The following is a 19095-nucleotide window of genomic DNA, read 5'->3' as shown; positions in this document are numbered from 1 at the left end:
ACATCTAATCTCTAAACGGTGTTATCGACGGCGTACAACCGTCGATGTCTTCGGGATTTCAAATCACCCATTTGTCTTGTGTCGACCCAATTTGAAGCTAACAACAATCTGAACATCATCCCTTGTTCTCGGTGAGCGATTGTGCAGTAAACAGTGGTATGCGGAGGAGAAAAAAAGGGAGGAGAGAGGAAGAGGGGTGGTGAAGGGGATGACCGGGTTTTTCTTCGGTTGAGCTGAGCTGCGAGACAAGGAAGGAAGCAGAAGGAGGGAGCTGACGGTGAAGGCAGTGGTGGTTAATGGTAGAAGGGAGGGGAGAGAGAAAAGAAATGGGTGGGTTATTGGGTTAATGGATAGGTTAATTGGATTTGTTAATGGGTGGGTTGATTAGAGGAGTTAATTAGGGATTAGTTGAGTTAATTATATGTTAATTGGGTTGATTGTGAGTTGATGATGTCATCAAGGGTATTTGGTGTATTAAGTTTTGAATTAGGGGTATTTGGTGTATTATGAAAAGTGCAGGGGTATTTGGTGAATTTCTTCAAACCTCGGGGGCATTTTATGAAAAAACCGTTTATTTTACATTATGGATGTCACATTCGCTTCAGGGATTGGGGCAGAACCAGTTGGAGTGATTCTTAATTTTTCATCAATAGCTCGTTATATTATCAGCCACAACGAGATAAGATATAAGTTCAGAGTATTTCTTTAATCTCTTTTCACGGTATGTGTCTGCAGGACAACATTATTTGTGAAAGGTAGAATATGTTTTCTCCAGTATTTCTGCATCAGTGATTTTCTCTCCACATGATTTCCAATGTAAAGTAATTCTGAACGTAGCTGAATTATATTCCCTTACAGACTTAAAGTATTGTAATCTTAAATATAACCAATCATAACGAGTTCTGGTATTATCAGAGTTTTCTGTTGGTCATATGTTTCCTTTAGGTTACTCCAAAGGACTTGTAAATCTTTTACGTCAAATTCTCAATTTTAAGACTCTAATGGAGGTGATGGCTAAGAAATATCATAGCTTTTTTTTTCCGGCAATATCAAGGGCCACTAATTCGAGTTTTGAAAGATTCGACATAATTAACTATACAAAATATTGCAAATTTAGGAATTATCTACAACAATAAATTTATTAAAAGAGACTTGTGTTTAACCAAAATAATGCAATATATCTTACAATAGCTGATCAGTTAAACAAAACAAATACGAATTAAGTCGAATACTTATTGCACATATAACAATTGCGACATAATACAATTGCGACAAAGAGATTATTGTGTTTGTGTTCGACATATGTATTGCGTATAATGCAAATAATTGCGGCAATATAACATCCCAGATTAAACAAACTAATAATGAAAACAAGCACAATTTATAAATCAGCCATATATAAAAGTAATATGGGATTAAGTAATCTGGGATTAAGTAAATAAATCAATCATATGTTAAGCACGATTTATAAATAATCACATATGCCATAATCGTATATAAGTGAATATACAATTGCAACCATATTAAACAATAGGTTATTGCTCCAATCGATTAACTTCAAATCATTAAAAGTTCACATGAGCAAAACAAATCACATTATTAAAAGTAGTATAGCCGCAACCAAACCAAACATCAACAGTAATAATATCATCAAAAGTAATCACGTCAATCGAATAACATGATTTATAAATCGCATATAGCCGCCAGGTACTCCAAATTTTTAATCGCGTGTATACTAATCTAAAATCGCATATAGCCGCATGTACACTATATCATCTAAAATTTTCAATAATGATATTAGCGAGTATAATAACATTTACCTTAGTGATAGATGCATTTTTTTATTTCTCTGCTCAGTCGGCTAGGTTGGTGCTGATAACGTGTTGTGAATTAAATAGAGAGAAATAGAGGAAAAATCGGGAGAAAATAGTATTGTATATATTATTCCATATAGTACCGGGTATATATAGGATACAATAGTTAGGATTTTACAGAACCCTAGAATATTCTGGAAATATACTAGGGATATAATGGACATCCACATAATATTCATAACATTATATTTTTTTATTAATCATACTTTATTTAATGTTCTTTTAAATTTGTACATTTGTTTCCGATTTTAAAAAGAAAAAGTTATTTGTCTCTATGAGACCAGAAAGATGGTGATTCAAGAAAGAAAAAGTTGTGCGAGACTTTTTTTTTTTTTGACAAAAATTTATACAAAAATTATACAGTAAAAATAATGATATCTTTAAATTTGTAGAAATACAATTGTACTCCGTGTAATTTAAGAATGTTACTCCATAATATTTTACATAACCAAATAACTGAATCTTGTAAATACTCAAAAATCTGTTTTTTTTTTTTTTTTTTAATAAATAAATTAGTAAAATTAAATTCCAACTACTCCTCTCAAATTGCTCGTTACACTTACCTTTGTACAAAGTTTTAGATAATAAGTGGTTGTTTGATTATCAATTGTTATTTTATTAAAAAAGAGGTGTCATAGGAGTTAGTGGAGTATTTTCATAATTGAATGAGAGATGGTGCGGGGGCAAAAAAAATTAGTGGGAAGAGAGAGACAATATAATAATTATGGGGTCATTTCTAATTTAAAAGTGTAACAAGTAATATGCGACGGACGAAAAAGAAAAGTGCAAGGCCCTGTTTAATTCACCTTATTTAAGAACCTTATTACTTATTTCAGATTTAATCAGATCAGATCAGACCAGAACAGATCAGATCAGAAAAATTAAGTTCAGATCAGATCGATATGACCAGGTCATGTCCACATCAAAACTGATTTTTATAGATCAGAACCATTATATATCTAGATCAGAACTGATAGGATCAGATAATATCCAGATCATAACTGATATGTACAGATCATGTCCATATCATGTTCAAATCTACAAAGATCTTGTCTACATCATAACCGATCCTTACATAACCAATATGTTCAGATCAAAACCGATTTGTACGGATCATGTCCAAATCAGAATCTATATGTCCAGATTATAATTGGTCTAGATATCGATTCTGTACAGATTATGTTCAGATCAGAGTTTTCTGCAAAGATCATGTCCATATCAGAATTGATTTGTACTGATCATGACTAGATCTAGAACTGGTCTGTACAGATCATAACCAGATCATACTAATTTGTATAGATCATGTACATATCAGAAATGATGTACAGATCATGTACATATCAGAAATGATGTACAGATCATGCCTAGAGTAGAACTGATTTGTACAGATCACGTCCAGATCAGAACTGATCTGTACAGACCATGTCCATAGCAGAGCTGAACTGTGCAAATCATGTCTTGATCAGAACTGGTATGTACAGATCATGTCCAGATTAGAACTAAACTGTACAGATCATGTCCAGATCAGAACTATCATGTCCAGAACAGAACAAATCTGTACAAATCATGTCCAGATCAGAACCAATTTGTACAGATCATATCCAGGTCATATCCAAATCATAACCGATCTATCTAGATCATGTCTAGGTCTATCTAATATAAGGAATAGTTAAATCATGAGCAAAGTCAAATAAATAATAACAATATTATAAATTTGTGTAATATTTATTTTACGCGTAAGTCGTTTAATATTAAAAAATGTAGATTTTTGTTTAAACTTAATTATGAAGAATCAGATCAGATCAGACCAGACCAGATCAGATCAGTTCAAACAAGATCAGATCAGACCAGACCAGACCAGATCAGATCAGATCAGACCAGACCAGACCAGACCAGACCAGATCAGATCAGAAAAAATAAGTTTAGATCAGATCAGACCAGACCAAATCAGATCAGACCAAGAGAAATAAGGTGAACTAAACAGAGCCTAACAAGTAATTTGGGACGAAGGGAGTAATACTTATTTTTTTTATTTTTATGAAATCTGATTCTTTTTCCAAAGTAAGCTACTTATGTTCAAAACCAAGGGCCGAACTAATGGGGGGCTGGCGGTGGTATGATTGGTGTTAAAAATAAGCATTTATAGATCAGAAGATTCATGTGGCTAAGTTGGTATACCTAATGATAAGTAATCTCTCTATCTCTAAAAGATGACACCATATATACCATAAACGGATGTCCCTATTTGTTTGTGTTATACATGGTTAATGGTCTCAAGATATTTTTTCACATACAATTATTTAATCTAACTAAAAGACAAATTTACCTACCAATTTGCTTTTGGTTATATCATTTTTAATAAAGTGAATAAAAGCACATGCGACAATCTTTTAGGGATAGAGAGAGTAACTATCAGTTATAAATCATCACATCCGCAGTTCGATTCTTGCCCCCCCAGTTTTTAGACCTGATCAAATGGCGGGCCGGGCCGAGTTCGGGGGCTTGGGCATAAAAAATCAACCCGCTATGTCGGGCCGGGCCGAGCCAAGATTCGGGCCAAAATTTTGTGCCCAAAACCGCTATTTTCGGGCCTAAAATACCGGGCTTTTCGGGCCATTTTCGAGCCTGGCCAAATTTATAACTAAAAAGTGTAGTTTCGTGTTTCCCAAACCCGCCCAAAAAAATAAAGAAAAACGGGCCGGAAAATTCTGCCCAAACCCGCAAAAATTTCGGGCGGGCCGGGCCGAGCTCGTCTTGATCAGGTCTACCAGTTTTCCCCCTATTCATTTTATTCTTTTTTGATGGATATCCATTCACCTTAAGAGCATAACATTAGTTGGCTCTTCAAAAGAGCCCATAGATGTAATACCCCAATATTTTATGATTTTATAATATATATTTTACAGAGAAAATGAAGTTATAAGTATTAATAAATGACTTTTTGTTTTAAATTAGTCTCTTTTAATATTTTTGGAAAGTTTAAAAAGAGCTATTTTAAACTTAGTATGACTCTTTTTACGAGACAATATAAATATCCTTAAACCCTAATATTTTTAAAGGAAAGAAAAGGAATCGCCGTTTGCTAGTTTGTTTGATCAGTATCTCAATCTTATTTTCTTATTCTCCTCTTTTACGTGCATTTGATTTCTAAAGCAAGAAACTTGGTTCTTTAATGATCGTTGATTGATCTTCCATAATTCTTTTCATCTTCCAACAAGTATTTTACTAATAGATCCTCCATAGCTGTGCACAAGGGGATTAGTTTCGTGGGTCTTTGTGCATGTCTGCATATTAATACTCTCAGTTTTGCGCCATGGTATTAAGTTTTGGAAAGGCAATCACGCTTAGTCCCTTCTAATTGTTCGTGTATATTATTAGTTGTAATCACACGCCCCTAGTCTATTGAGTTATTTATATATATATATTGATTATTATGTGTAATCACGATTTAGAGTCACATGAGCATATTAGTCGTCAACTATGCATAATTGATTATATATTCCGCTTTGTTATAATGTGTGTTAAATTTCTATTGTGTTCAATTTGCTAATATGCACGATTATCTATATTAGAATATAGTATTGGTTTTCTTATAAGATGCATTTTATTATGGTCTTATTGTTTGAAGGATCTATAGTAGCAGTAGACATGAATTTATTTATTTCGGTAGTATTGAAAGTATGAAAGATCGAAGATTTAGGCTAGTTTTATGAGTTGAGTTGTATTATAGAGTATATCAATCATTGAAGACTTATATTATCATTTTTGGGTTACATTGAGATGCTTTGAATGTTCGATTAGTAATAGTTTGGATGGATTAATATTTTGATTTGTGTACTCCTTCTGTCGCAATAGAGGAGTCATATTATTATGGAGAATGAATGATATGGTTTTGGATCTTGTGTCGTTGTTGAACAGTATATATATTTTAGAGACCCAACGCGGGTTTTGATAAGATTAGGAGATCACGAGATCAAGGTTGAGAATGAATGTTATATACTTCGTATATTTTTGGTTTGAGGCTCGATGTTATAGACCTTAGTCCTTGGCATGTTGGTAAGGAGATAATAACCATTAGTAGAGGAGCAAGATACAATCTTTATTCTTTTCTTAATATCTCCAAAAGTGGGATTTGGTCCAACAGTGGCCTTGACTCAGAGAGTCTTTCTAGTAGCTATTGAGAGTTTCAAGTTTTTATACTTGTTGGTTTATTATTCGAATTACCCATGTCCAAGGCTAGGTATAGAACAAAGAGCAAATATGGCACCTATTGGTTGAAGTAAGTTTAGTAGATGAAAGGATCATATCAAATATATTTGAGGTTCAACTGAAGAGAAGACTTATAGTATTTATAGAGTTTGGAGTTAGTTTCATCTTTGGGATCATACTTGAAATGTAGTTTCATACTACATTGTTTACATGAGCCTTTATTATTCTATATTAGTATGTTTCCGTTTTTATGACAGGTGATTACTCAGCTTTTTGCTGACGTGTGTGTTTATTTGCTATGTGTGTTTGCGGCCATGTCTTTTTCTTATGGTGGCCCTGCGACGATCCTTTTGGAATTTGTCTTCTATGGTGAGCAGTCAAGATGATTGGACCAGACTGATCGTGAAGGACTGTCTTTAGAAGTTAAAGGAGCTCAAGTGTTACCGTTTACTCTTTTATGACAGTTGTACGGTTGTAAATAGATCACCTAGTAATTGAGTTGTAATAGTTTGAGTTTTGTAAGCCTTAGCACTTGACAATGTGATCAAGTGTGGCGGTGATACCTCCGATTTAGGTGTAAGCTTCCGCAAATTTATTATAAAGTCTTTTATATTCTTATTTATTTATAGTTAGTATATCGGGGGTGTTACAAAATGGTATCAAGAGCCTAATCGCTCTTTGGGATTGACGCAAAGATCTTAATATCTCAGCGTTTGAGTTTTAGGATTAAAATGACTAATCAAGAGTTAAGCTTAAAAGTTGTAGGACAAGCCGTTTAATTTAAGAGAGTATCTCTTTCTATGTGTTACTTGTGATGTGATTATGTGACTAGTTTCGAGTTCGGGGACGAACTTTTTTTTTTTAAGGGGGATAGAATGTAATATCCCGAATATTTTATGTAGTAAAGTTTGGTATAAATTTTCGTTTAAAAAAAAAACAAAAATAATCTTTGATTAGCGTTTGAAATTATAGTCACAAAGTTTTTCTAACTTAAGTTCCGGGAAATACTTATTTTAAAGAGGGTATATTTAATATTCTATGTCTTTCTAATTTTGAGTTTCGGGACGAAACTTATTTTAAGGGGGATAGATTGTAATACCCCAATATTTTATGATTTTATAATATATATTTTACAGAGAGAATGAAGTTATAAGTATTAATAAATTACTTTTTGTTTTAAATTAGTCTCTTTTAATATTTTTGGAAAGTTTAAAAAGAGCTATTTTAAACTTAGTAGGACTCTTTTTATGAGACAATATAAATATCCTTAAACCCTAATATTTTTAAAGGAAAGAAAAGGAACCGCCGTTTGCTAGTTTGTTTGATCAGTATCTCAATCTTATTTTCTTATTCTCCTCTTTTACGTGCATTTGATTTCTAAAGCAAGAAACTTGGTTCTTTAATGATCATTGATTGATCTTCCATAATTCTTTTCATCTTCCAACAAGTATTTTACTACTAGATCCTCCATAGCGGTGCACAAGGGGATTAGTTTCGTGGGTCTTTGTGCATGTCTGCATATTAATACTCTCAGTTTTGCGCCATGGTATTAAGTTTTGGAAAGGTAATCACGCTTAGTCCCTTCTAATTGTTCGTGTATATTATTAGTTGTAATCACACACCCCTAGTCTATTAAGTTATTTATATATATTGATTATTATGTGTAATCACGATTTAGAGTCACATGAGCATATTAGTCGTCAACTATGCGTAATTGATTATATATTCTGCTTTGTTATAATGTGTGTTAAATTTCTATTGTGTTCAATTTGCTAATATGCACGATTATCTATATTAGAATATAGTATTGGTTTTCTTATAAGATGCATTTTATTATTGTCTTATTGTTTGAAGGATCTATAGTAGCAGTAGACATGAATTTATTTATTTCGGTAGTATTGAAAGTATGAAAGATCAAAGATTTAGGCTAGTTTTATGAGTTGAGTTGTATTATAGAGTATATCAATCATTGAAGACTTATATTATCATTTTTGGGTTACATTGAGATGCTTTGGATGTTCGATTAGTAATAGTTTGGATGGATTAATATTTTGATTTGTGTACTCCTTCTGTCGCAATAGAGGAGTCAGATTATTATGGAGAATGAATGATATGGTTTTGGATCTTGTGTCGTTGTTGAGCAGTATATATATTTTAGAGACCCAACGCGGGTTTTGATAAGATTAGGAGATCACGAGATCAAGGTTGAGAATGAATGTTATATACTTCGTATATTTTTGGTTTGAGGCTCGATGTTATAGACCTTAGTCCTTGGCATGTTGGTAAGGAGATAATAACCATTAGTAGAGGAGCAAGATACAATCTTTATTCTTTTCTTAATATCTCCAAAAGTGGGATTTGGTCCAACAGTGGCCTTGACTCAGAGAGTCTTTCTAGTAGCTATTGAGAGTTTCAAGTTTTTATACTTGTTGGTTTATTATTCGAATTACCCATGTCCAAGGCTAGGTATAGAACAAAGAGCAAATATGGCACCTATTGGTTGAAGTAAGTTTAGTAGATGAAAGGATCATATCAAATATATTTGAGGTTCAACTGAAGAGAAGACTTATAGTATTTATAGAGTTTGCAGTTAGTTTCATCTTTGGGATCATACTTGAAATGTAGTTTCATACTACATTGTTTACATGAGCCTTTATTATTCTATATTAGTATGTTTCCGTTTTTATGACAGGTGATTACTCAGCTTTTTGCTGACGTGTGTGTTTATTTGCTATGTGTGTTTGCGGCCATGTCTTTTTCTTATGGTGGCCCTGCGACGATCCTTTTGGAATTTGTCTTCTATGGTGAGCAGTCAAGATGATTGGACCAGACTGATCGTGAAGGACTGTCTTTAGAAGTTAAAGGAGCTCAAGTGTTACCGTTTACTCTTTTATGACAGTTGTACGGTTGTAAATAGATCACCTAGTAATTGAGTTGTAATAGTTTGAGTTTTGTAAGCCTTAGCACTTGACAATGTGATCAAGTGTGGCGGTGATACCTCCGATTTAGGTGTAAGCTTCCGCAAATTTATTATAAAGTCTTTTATATTCTTATTTCTTTCTAGTTAGTAAATCGGGGGTGTTACAATAGAGGGCTCTCCACTATCTCTCTACAAGAGACGCTCAAGAATTCATTTCTAAAAACATCCAACATTGGTTAGTTCCACAAGTGAGCTCTCCAAACCATTTGGTGATCCATAATTATTTATTTTTAATCCATAGTTACTAACTTACTATCCACTTTTCAAAGTTACTACCCATTTTCAACAAGAATCAACTCTTGGAGGACCTCTTGGGCAAAAGCTACATTGAAGTAGCTCTCCGTGAAGAGCTATTCAAGAGCCCCAATGTTGGCCAAGAGATAGTTCTTGTTACAGAGCCTATTTGGAGAGCCACTCCAAAAGCCCCAATGTACATGCTCTAAGTTCATCTCTTCCATATACACTAATATCCGAAGTTCATGTGGCTAAGTTGATGTACTTAATGATAATTAAGTAACTGTAAGTTTATAGATCATCACATTCGCAGTTTCAACTTTTCCCGTATTCATTTTATCTCTTTTTGACTAACTAGTTGTTGGACCACGCGCTAGGTCCCCCAAGACATTGAAATCCATTAGCAAAAATAACCGACTAAATAGGTTGAATAATTAGACGAGGACTAAATTATTTATCAATTTTAAGTAAATATGTTGTGGTTGATAAAAATATCTTGCAAATGAAAAAGTCTAATATTTCATTTGTTATATAAATATATAATTTACGCATATAAAGATAAATAAATTATTGAAAAGAACGTAAGAGAAAAAAAAACATGACAAAAGGGTCAAGTCATCATATAGAAGATGGAAAAAGAAGAAATAAAATGGAATGAAATGTTGATGGTACGATTTGAACCTTAGACCAAAGGAAACAAGCATTTAGAGCTTACAAATGGAAGGTTAGGAGATTTAGCTCCTTATGAATAGTGAATTTCAAGGAATCCTCACTCATATCACTATTGATAAGCATAGTACTCAAAACACATGCATTTTAAAGGTTTGGGATATATACATTCATCTTATAAGTTTATCTCTTCCATATATACACTAATACACTACTCGCTCCGTATTTTATTAGGAGTCACACTTTTTATTTCGGCAGTATTTTATTAGGATTCAAACTTTCATTTTTAGTAACTTTTCTAACCCACCTTCTAATTTCTCAAGGACCACCACTACAATAAACTCCTTCTCTACTTTGATTAATATACGTTTTGTGAGCGATTTCCTTCAATATTGTTTGAAGATCCGTAAATTCCCGAAATAAGCTACATCATCACTTATTTCCCACTCTACCATCCACACCATTGGAAGAGATGATTATTATAAGAGAATCATTACCACCAAAAAATCCTTAACGACGTTTGATCCCATAAACTTGAGGTTACAAGGCCAAGCTTATACCACTAGGCTAAGCCTTGCTTGGTATGAAGGTAGATAATGGAAGGAGTATATTTCTAACATTGTTTGGCTATAACTACTAGTACAACTACTAGTAAAAGATGAAATTCTAACTGTCTCAAAGTGTTGCACGAATACACAAATATGTACAATGATCCCGTTCCCATTTTCTGTTCCCCTAGTTCTCTTGTGCAATTTAATTTAACTGTGATAAGTTTTACTAAGGGTATTCTGGATCACTTGAATTTTGACGAGCATCGAGATTAAACTCCTCACTCGAATCCTCAGTTATCCTCCATCTGTTGGACGAAAATGAAACAAGTAAAACTAGAGAGGGCTAGCAACCAAATTGACAAATCTCCAATCAATTTCTTTAATTTTACCTTTCAAGAACCACCTTCCCTTCTTTGTACTTTTGGTTTTTGTCACGAGCTACCATCTGCGGAAACATAAAAAAGAAACAGAAACATAATATTAATCGTCAATCCAAATCGAGTAATTACCCGGCAGAAGTAGGAAAAAGGAGAAACTAATTTAGTCCCAAGGCAGAAGTAGGAAAAAGGAGAAACTAAAGAATTGTATCTTAACAAAATTTGCATTGGTATATTTTGATTAGCTTATAAGTAATTATCCACCCCAGTTTAAAAACTAATTGATTATTAATGATAGGAAGTGGAGAACTTCACTCAAAACTCCTTTTGACATATTTCTTTTGCTGCATTACAAAATACTCGAGAGTTGTTGTTCATACACATCATCCACAAGTACGTATTCAAGATTTTACGTTGATTCAGGAGCATTTAAAAGTATTCCGAGCAATCATAAACTGCTCCCCCCTGGAGATACTAAAATCTGTACATTCCAACCACCACAACCCATCTAATATACCACCCACGGTTACCTGATTCGCTAGTACGAGACCAGGTACCGGTACGCAATTCGCTACCCAATTTGCTAAATTAGACCAAAATTGTACCATTTACATGTTATAATTTGCCTTTTCGGTTCGTGGGTTGATTAGAGAATTAAGTAACACTACCACCGGTTACATACGAAGTATATATTTTGAATATCACAATAAAACATAATCCTCGAGTTCATCCATTTCCTTAAAATTGCAACACTTGAAAATGACACCATTTATAAAGGGGAGAAAAGGCATCACCCACTCCATAATGCCATATTACTTGTCTACCCCACTCTCATCCACCCCATAACCTAATGACATTTTTGGTAAGTAAAACTTACCGATTGTAAAAATGTTGCCATTTCAAGGAAACGAATAAACTACATACATAACACCACAACCCTAGGAGTCTATCATAAACATTATGTATCACCATTAACCATAACTATACTCCGTATTGTACTAGATACCACTGCACCTATTGGAAGTACCACCACGGCCGTTTTACCTAGGTTTAACGATTGATATTCTGGCTGCTACTAAATGTTCTACTATAAAAGGCTCATTTTTTCAGAAACTTAGTACTTATTTTTCAAGTAACTGTCTTTGCCTATCTATAAAGCTTTAATGTAATGTTTTCTTTGGTTATCTCCAAAGACATAACGAGACGGTTAAATTTGTGGGAACATTCTCACTTGCTAATTGCAATTGCTAATTGCTATCACTTGCTATCACATACTCCATACAATATCACATAAGGCTTATGGTTATAGGAAGCTTACATATTTCCAGCCAAGAAGTTGGCCACATCCACAACAAAACACATCTGCAACAGTATGCATTCCAGACATCATTAGCCTGTCTTCTTCAGGTCCAACAGTCACATTTACCCTGTACAACAACGCCAAAAATACAAAGCCAAAATGAACTCGAAAGGAACAAAATCAGATGTCTCTTATCCTTTGAAGAGACCGTTTGGGTATATCAACCAAGCAGCAAATATCTAATATTAGTCTATTAGAGTGTGTTTGCCCACGAGTCACTAACAGAGTAACAGGGGTTTATTATACTCTTTGCGTTTCCTCCTCTCGTATTTTAGGGAACATCATTTCATGTTTCTTATACATGCATATCTCGTTATATTGCATATCCATAAATTGAAACAAAAGAAGCAACAAGTCAACTGCACTAGACTAATTTTAGCTTTAGATGTGATCGAAGAAAGTCTAATACAAGAATGATTGTCACCTTTATGAGTGTGAACATCATACTGTGCCAAAGTAATACTAATAACATGTGTTTAAAGCACACTATAGCATATTCGGTACCCAACGCTGCGTACTAAACTAATCTAAATATCTACTAAAGGCTTGTGATGGACCTAAAGGCTAGGCTTGAAATCTATTAGTATAACATATCTATCGATGTTTGCAAGGTTGGATTAGGAAATTTTCAAAGATCTTAACACATCGTCCTCTTTAAGTGTCCAAGAGTTGTATCATCCCCAGGCATGGATTTTCATGTAATTATTTTAGCAGATAACTATTATCAAAGTTCATTACGATTATGTCCTCAACTAATAATACTTTACACTCAACTTTTGGCCACCAATCAAAATTCCACGTCAAATCCATCCAGCGCAAGTGCAAGTACAATCATACTGGGTCATGCTTGGAATGAAGAAAATGATAAAGGGGTAAAATAAGGGGGTGGTTTGGAAAATTTAGTTACATTACGGCTCAATTTTTGTTTCAACAAAAAATTCCACTCTAGAAACAATTTTCAAGAGAAAACACAATTGAAAAATAGTTTTCCCTTGTTTGTTTCATCACAAGAAAAGTTAGAGAAAGAGAAAATAAGTGCGGAAATGAGATGATGGATTATAGGAGGAGAGAAAAAAGGATTTAAGGGATTGGAGAGAAAAATGTGGGAATTTTTTCTCACAGAAGGAAAATATTGTCCACCTTGGGAACATTGTTTTCCAACCATTAACAAAACAAACAACGGAAAATGGGAAAATCATTTTCCTTGAAACAAACGAAGCCTACGAGTGGGTAGGGTAACTTTTGTCCCCATGTAGGACAAATTCACATCCCCAAACAATATCAAACTATTGTTATTCTCTTCCATAATAGTTTCCACAAAAAACTTCTCCCTAATCAATTATCTACTTTCCATTCCAAGTAGGAAAGCACGGCCTAATAAGATTGTTCTTTCCATCAATTCCCTGGCTTGAGTGGACTTATAGAAGAACTAGGAAGTACAAACAAATGAAGCCAAAGATACTTTCTAACTTAGGCAACGGTACAACTCTTCAACAACATTCCCAGTTCCACTTATTATAGAAAGACCAGCTTAAGGTTAAGATTACAAAGCTAAAACGGAAGTCCTAATGGCGAATCCATATCGAGCAATTCTAATGTCTCCGAAAAATATTGGATCATGATCTAACAAGTCCAGTCCTCGATAAATATGTAATAGATTCTCCATGGGATCAAGAATTCTCTTTGTAGGTTAGAAAACCAATTAACAGAAGATACTTCCCTTACACCACATCACCAAAGGATGGAATTATTGAAAAGAAAGGACGTGTTCTGAATATTGTCATATATAGAAGGCATTTTGCATAGGAGTATATTCCTCAGTTTCTAATTTTCCTTGGTGTAAATTGTAAAATGAAGTCTATCATAAAGGTGAGGAAACATTGGCCCTGTTTGGCAAACAACGGTTAGCGGTTAGCGGTTAGCTGTAGCGGTTTGTATTAGCTGGTTTGACTAGCGGTTTGTATTAGATGGTTTGACTAGAGGTTTGCATTAGCTAGTTAAATGAAAGTGTTTGGCAAATAGCGGTTAGCGGTTAGCTGATCAATTGCATAAAATGACCAAAAAGGACATTGTTACATTTAATTTTAGTAATATTTTTTTAATCAATAATTAAATGTATAAGTTGAATTCATTAGATAAGGAGTAACTTATCAAACACAAGAGGCAACAAAATCACGGTGACTTGAAATTATAATCCTTCTTATATAAAAAAGCCGAACAAACCTGTTGTTTGGCGTAATTTTTTTACCTATTAACCCCTACCATTAATCTTTAATTACTTGACAAAATAACCTTCTTTATTTAAGGACATCTGGCATTTGGTTTTACTTCATGGAAAACATCTGTTGGACCCAAGGGGGTGTTGTCATTGTTCCCTTATACAGCAAGTACGAAACAGTTTGAATGCTTTGAGATAAAAAAGTAAAAAAATTAGTTTAAATTTATATTTTAGGATGATGCTCATCCTTAACCTTAATTATCCAATGCATTTAATGATAAAACAATACAAATAAATATACCTCTACACATGACACATCCCATTCCTAAGGTCCTACCCAGTACCCACCACCGTTCATTTTTCCTTTCAACTCTTTTTTTCCATCTCTGCTTAGAACCTCCCTAACCACCTAAATCAAACCTCAAATACCACCATTCCACCAATTACCACCAGTCTACGTTCGGCATTTCATACCCAAAAAAAAATGGAAATTAACAGTTATTCAATTTAAATCTCGATCGTGAGATCCGATCTTACATCACTTTCAAACGTGTTCTTCTAATTTCTCTTCAATTCATTGATACGGTGAAGATACCAAGACCAATCAAGATCTTGTGCAAGTTTTGAGTCTCTCAGTTATAAAAATCGAAGATGAAGAAGATGGAGAAATCGAGAAATTCCCTTCATTTTTAGACAAGAAAAACGCTTTGAATTGTGATGGAGGAAATAAAGATTAAGGTTGGAAAAATATGCTTCTATATTTTTCTTTATTAAGAAATGGATGGGATGTTGAATTAGGAGACTGAATGGGTTAATGGGGGAAAAGTTAACAGGACAACAATGGAGAAGAGAGAGGAATGGGCAGAGGTGATACTCAACTTTGGGGTAATAAGGTAATTTCCATCTCAAATGTGGAACTGCTAAATGGAAACGCTGCTCTCACCAGCATTTTCTAAATTAGCGTTTTTGAGTGAAAAAGCTATTTGAAACCGCTCACAACCAAACACTCAAATTAGCGGTTTGAGGTAGTCAAACCTCTAATAGTGTCCAAACCGCTAAAAGCTCTCAAACCTCTTACAACCAAACAGGGCCATTGAGTCTTCGATTCAACTTCTCTAGTTCAACTCTTTTGCTGATTAGTTGCTCATTTAACACTTTCTTACTAATATATAAAGAAACCGTAAAGATACATCATCAATGTTAATTTCCTCTACATTAATAAGGCTTCGGCATGGATCTCAAGTCCATGCTTTTCGTATTTTAAGTTTTGCAAGTGTTGTTTTTCAGTACCTTCAGATAAACAAGCACAACTCATTGTAATTGTAGCATAGGAGGAAGATAACACATATAAAGTCATAACTCATAAGTCAAAACATTAAAATGCAAGTACACAACAAAGTATGGGAAACTTTTTAAGAACTTACGCATTTTCAAAAAGATATGCTCTCCCTTGGCGACAACTGAATGACTGACAAAATAAGTCAAGAATTTGAATTAATAGAAAAAATGAAATCATGCTCTCAACAGCTTGTTTAAAAAAATTTACACAATTGATTTAGTTAGATGTATGGATAATCACATTTCTCATAAAAAAAGATGCAAGCTGAACAAAAATTGGGAAATAACTACAATTTTGTTTGATAAAGTAACATGCTAAGATAAACCACAAAAGCAAACCCCTCGACAATAGGTTAACAAGAGCACAGAAAAAAATATATTTCAGTTAGGAACATCCGTACTTGAAGAGTGCAAATGCCATTGAATCTCAACTACAAACACTAAAATGTGATACAGTCACAAAATGCAAGTTATGCATGGCGTGACTTGTAATCAGTTCCAAAGTTCGGCATGGATCATCAGTCCAGGAAGTTTAAATTTTCGAACTGTTCCATTTAAATCAATTTGGTTGATAAGAAACATAAACTATTCTTAGTTCACTTTTACCTCAAGTAAGATAACCTTGTGGTTAATACGCAACATTCTTTAATTTAATCATCGCCCTGAAACAACTAACTGAATCAAGGGTTGTATCTACATCAAAAAATCTCACTAGTGACTCAAGCAGATTGATGGCAACAAGGCATACACCAGATGATCACATTCTTAACCATTTGCATCTCTCAGACTCAATCCATGGTACCATCATCGATATCTTATTGACAAAAGATAAACTACACATACAGCTATCTTTCACTATGAACAAGTTCACCACACACCAGAAAAATTGCAATCAATTAGAACATCCTAAAAGAAGAGAATGGTCCCCTTACAGAAAAACTAGCACCCACTTCATACAGCACGAATTCAATCCACTTACGACGGTTGTTGAGAAAGATCAAGTGACCTATGATTCGAATAGAATCTTAAGAATATCCGCCCCTTTTATACAATATAAGCAAATATTAATCGAATCATTGACGCAAACTGCAAAGAGTGGACTCTGAGTACATCACATAATCCACCAAATAATGGTTTGATTATATAATTTGCGGTATTGCAACATGACAACATCAATTATTCTTACATGAAGTATATGATAAACCTCTTGCATGCAACAATATCATCTCAAATTAAGCTCATTTCACAACAAATTCTCAACATGAACTTATAATTATCTCTATTTTCAAACACCCAATTAAAAATCCTGCCTTGATCACCAACAAAAATCAATGAATTTCCAATAAATTAAAAGGAACCCAGTTTATTTTTGAGGGGGTAAAATAGATAAATTAAAAGGAACCCAGTTAATCAATCAAACAGTTCTAAATTAAAGCAGTAACAAAAAATCAAGAGCAAATCCAAATGGGTAATTTTAAATTAATTGAAATTTCAAAAGAATAAATAATATACCCGAGACAGAACATCTTCGGCAAGAGCTAAAGGGCTATCACAGAATCTACAGCGGTAAGCTTTGCCATCCAATTCCACCAGAAACACTCTCCCCATCACCTCCTCCTTCCTCTCTCTAGCTCTTGTCTCTCTCTAGTTTATTACTATTTCACCAATTCAAAGATTTATTCATTTCTAAAATCAGAATCATAAAGGGGACTATTTTTTGTAAATATTTTGTAAGATAAGGAAAAGGGAGTATTTTAGAAGATAAAATTAAATTGAAAAGATAAGATTTGACTAATAGAAGTATTTAAAAGATAAAATGAGATATATCTTCTTTAACCCTTAAAAAGTGGGAGTCTTATGAACAGTAACTCAACACTAAATTTTATTTTACTTTTTAATTTAATGATACCCATTAAAATTAAAATTTTATTCTTATTATTATTAAATTTCTCCCATTATCGGACATCTGAAATAGGATTAAACATATCAACAAGAAGTTGTTCGGCATATCCATGAAACTGTCATCGACTTCGAGAGGTAAATAATTTAATAACATAGCAGACAAACGACATAACATATATTGTGATGTAAGAATTAAATCAAAGCCGGTACAACTTGTCCTTCTACATATCATTAGTACAATAAATGTAGAGCATTAGAACAAAGTTGATATCAAATTAGTTATTCCTAAGCTATGATATTGTGAAGTAAGCATTAAATCAAAGTCGGTACAACTTGTCACTCTACGTATCATTAGTACAAATATATATAGAGCATTAGAATAAAGTTACATATCAATTTAGTTATTCCGGAGCAAACCGCGCGCAACGCGCACCCCGTCCACTAGTGTTAACAAAATTTTATATACAATCAAATTCAATTCTTATATCAACTCATTGACATGATGTATCTCCAATAAAACAAGATCGAAATGAGCATGGATAAATTTTCGTCTCGGGTGTGGAAGGATCAAATGCATGAGAAGAAAAGGAATGGAAGACATCATAGACGAGAGCATATTACATGCAACCCGGGTGCACGGTGCACCCTCTCCCATTTTCTCCTTATATATAAGGAAAAATATAATAGGGATCATCGATGTGAATAAAAATACCCTTGGGTGCACGGTATAACCGGGTGTACATAATAATTTTCACCATAGACTCCAAAAGGATGCTTTGCAAGCAGAATGTGGGGCATGATAAATTTGATTACATAGTTTGATTATCAAGAAGCTATTGCATCCATCATTCAACCTACATTAAAGCCACTTCATATTGCCCCTCGAATTTATGTAATTTTATGAAATTTTCTATATATAGTAAAACTTAGAAATTATTGTATAGTTGACGAGGTAAAACACAATGGAGGTAAATTTGAGAAGCTAATTATTTTTTTAACCATAAAAGTTAATCTAATAGAAGATAAATTTAAAAATTTAAAAATACAAAAGTCAAAATAGTGATTAATGTTATAAAATATATATTAGGATGGATGCCCATTATACCCTTACCCCTATATGATATATGTATGTGTATATATTATATATTCCTATAAATGAATAAGAATAACTGGTAGTTAGTTTTTCTCTCTCCCTCTCTCTCTTTTCTTTCTACTTTCATAATAATTAATTTAATATGTTTAGATACTGAATTATATATTTGTATTTATTTATTATCTGAATTCAATCTAGAAAATAATTTTATAAATTTGACATACTTTAAACACCCCAAAAAGGCTGAAAAGTACAATCAAATAATACAACAAATATAAATTAACCCGTGT

General features: G+C 33.4%; 1 protein-coding gene across 1 annotated transcript; it reads right to left on the bottom strand.

The window, feature by feature from the left end:
• Positions 1-10442: 10442 nt before the first annotated feature.
• On the bottom strand, positions 10443-17559 carry LOC110791216 (protein yippee-like At5g53940). Its single transcript, XM_021995964.2, has 5 exons — positions 17323-17559; positions 15897-15940; positions 12213-12321; positions 10907-10962; positions 10443-10822 (listed from the first exon to the last, which is right to left on the bottom strand). The coding sequence occupies exons 1-5, from the start codon at positions 17416-17418 to the stop codon at positions 10744-10746; spliced, it is 384 nt and encodes a 127-aa protein (XP_021851656.1). The 5' UTR covers positions 17419-17559; the 3' UTR covers positions 10443-10743.
• Between the last annotated feature and the right edge of the window lie 1536 nt (positions 17560-19095).

Source organism: Spinacia oleracea, chromosome 6 (assembly GCF_020520425.1).
Source record: "Spinacia oleracea cultivar Varoflay chromosome 6, BTI_SOV_V1, whole genome shotgun sequence".
NCBI lineage: Eukaryota > Viridiplantae > Streptophyta > Magnoliopsida > Caryophyllales > Amaranthaceae > Spinacia > Spinacia oleracea.
The sequence above is the reverse complement of the archived record's forward strand: the minus strand, read 5'-3'. Positions and strand labels throughout refer to the sequence as shown.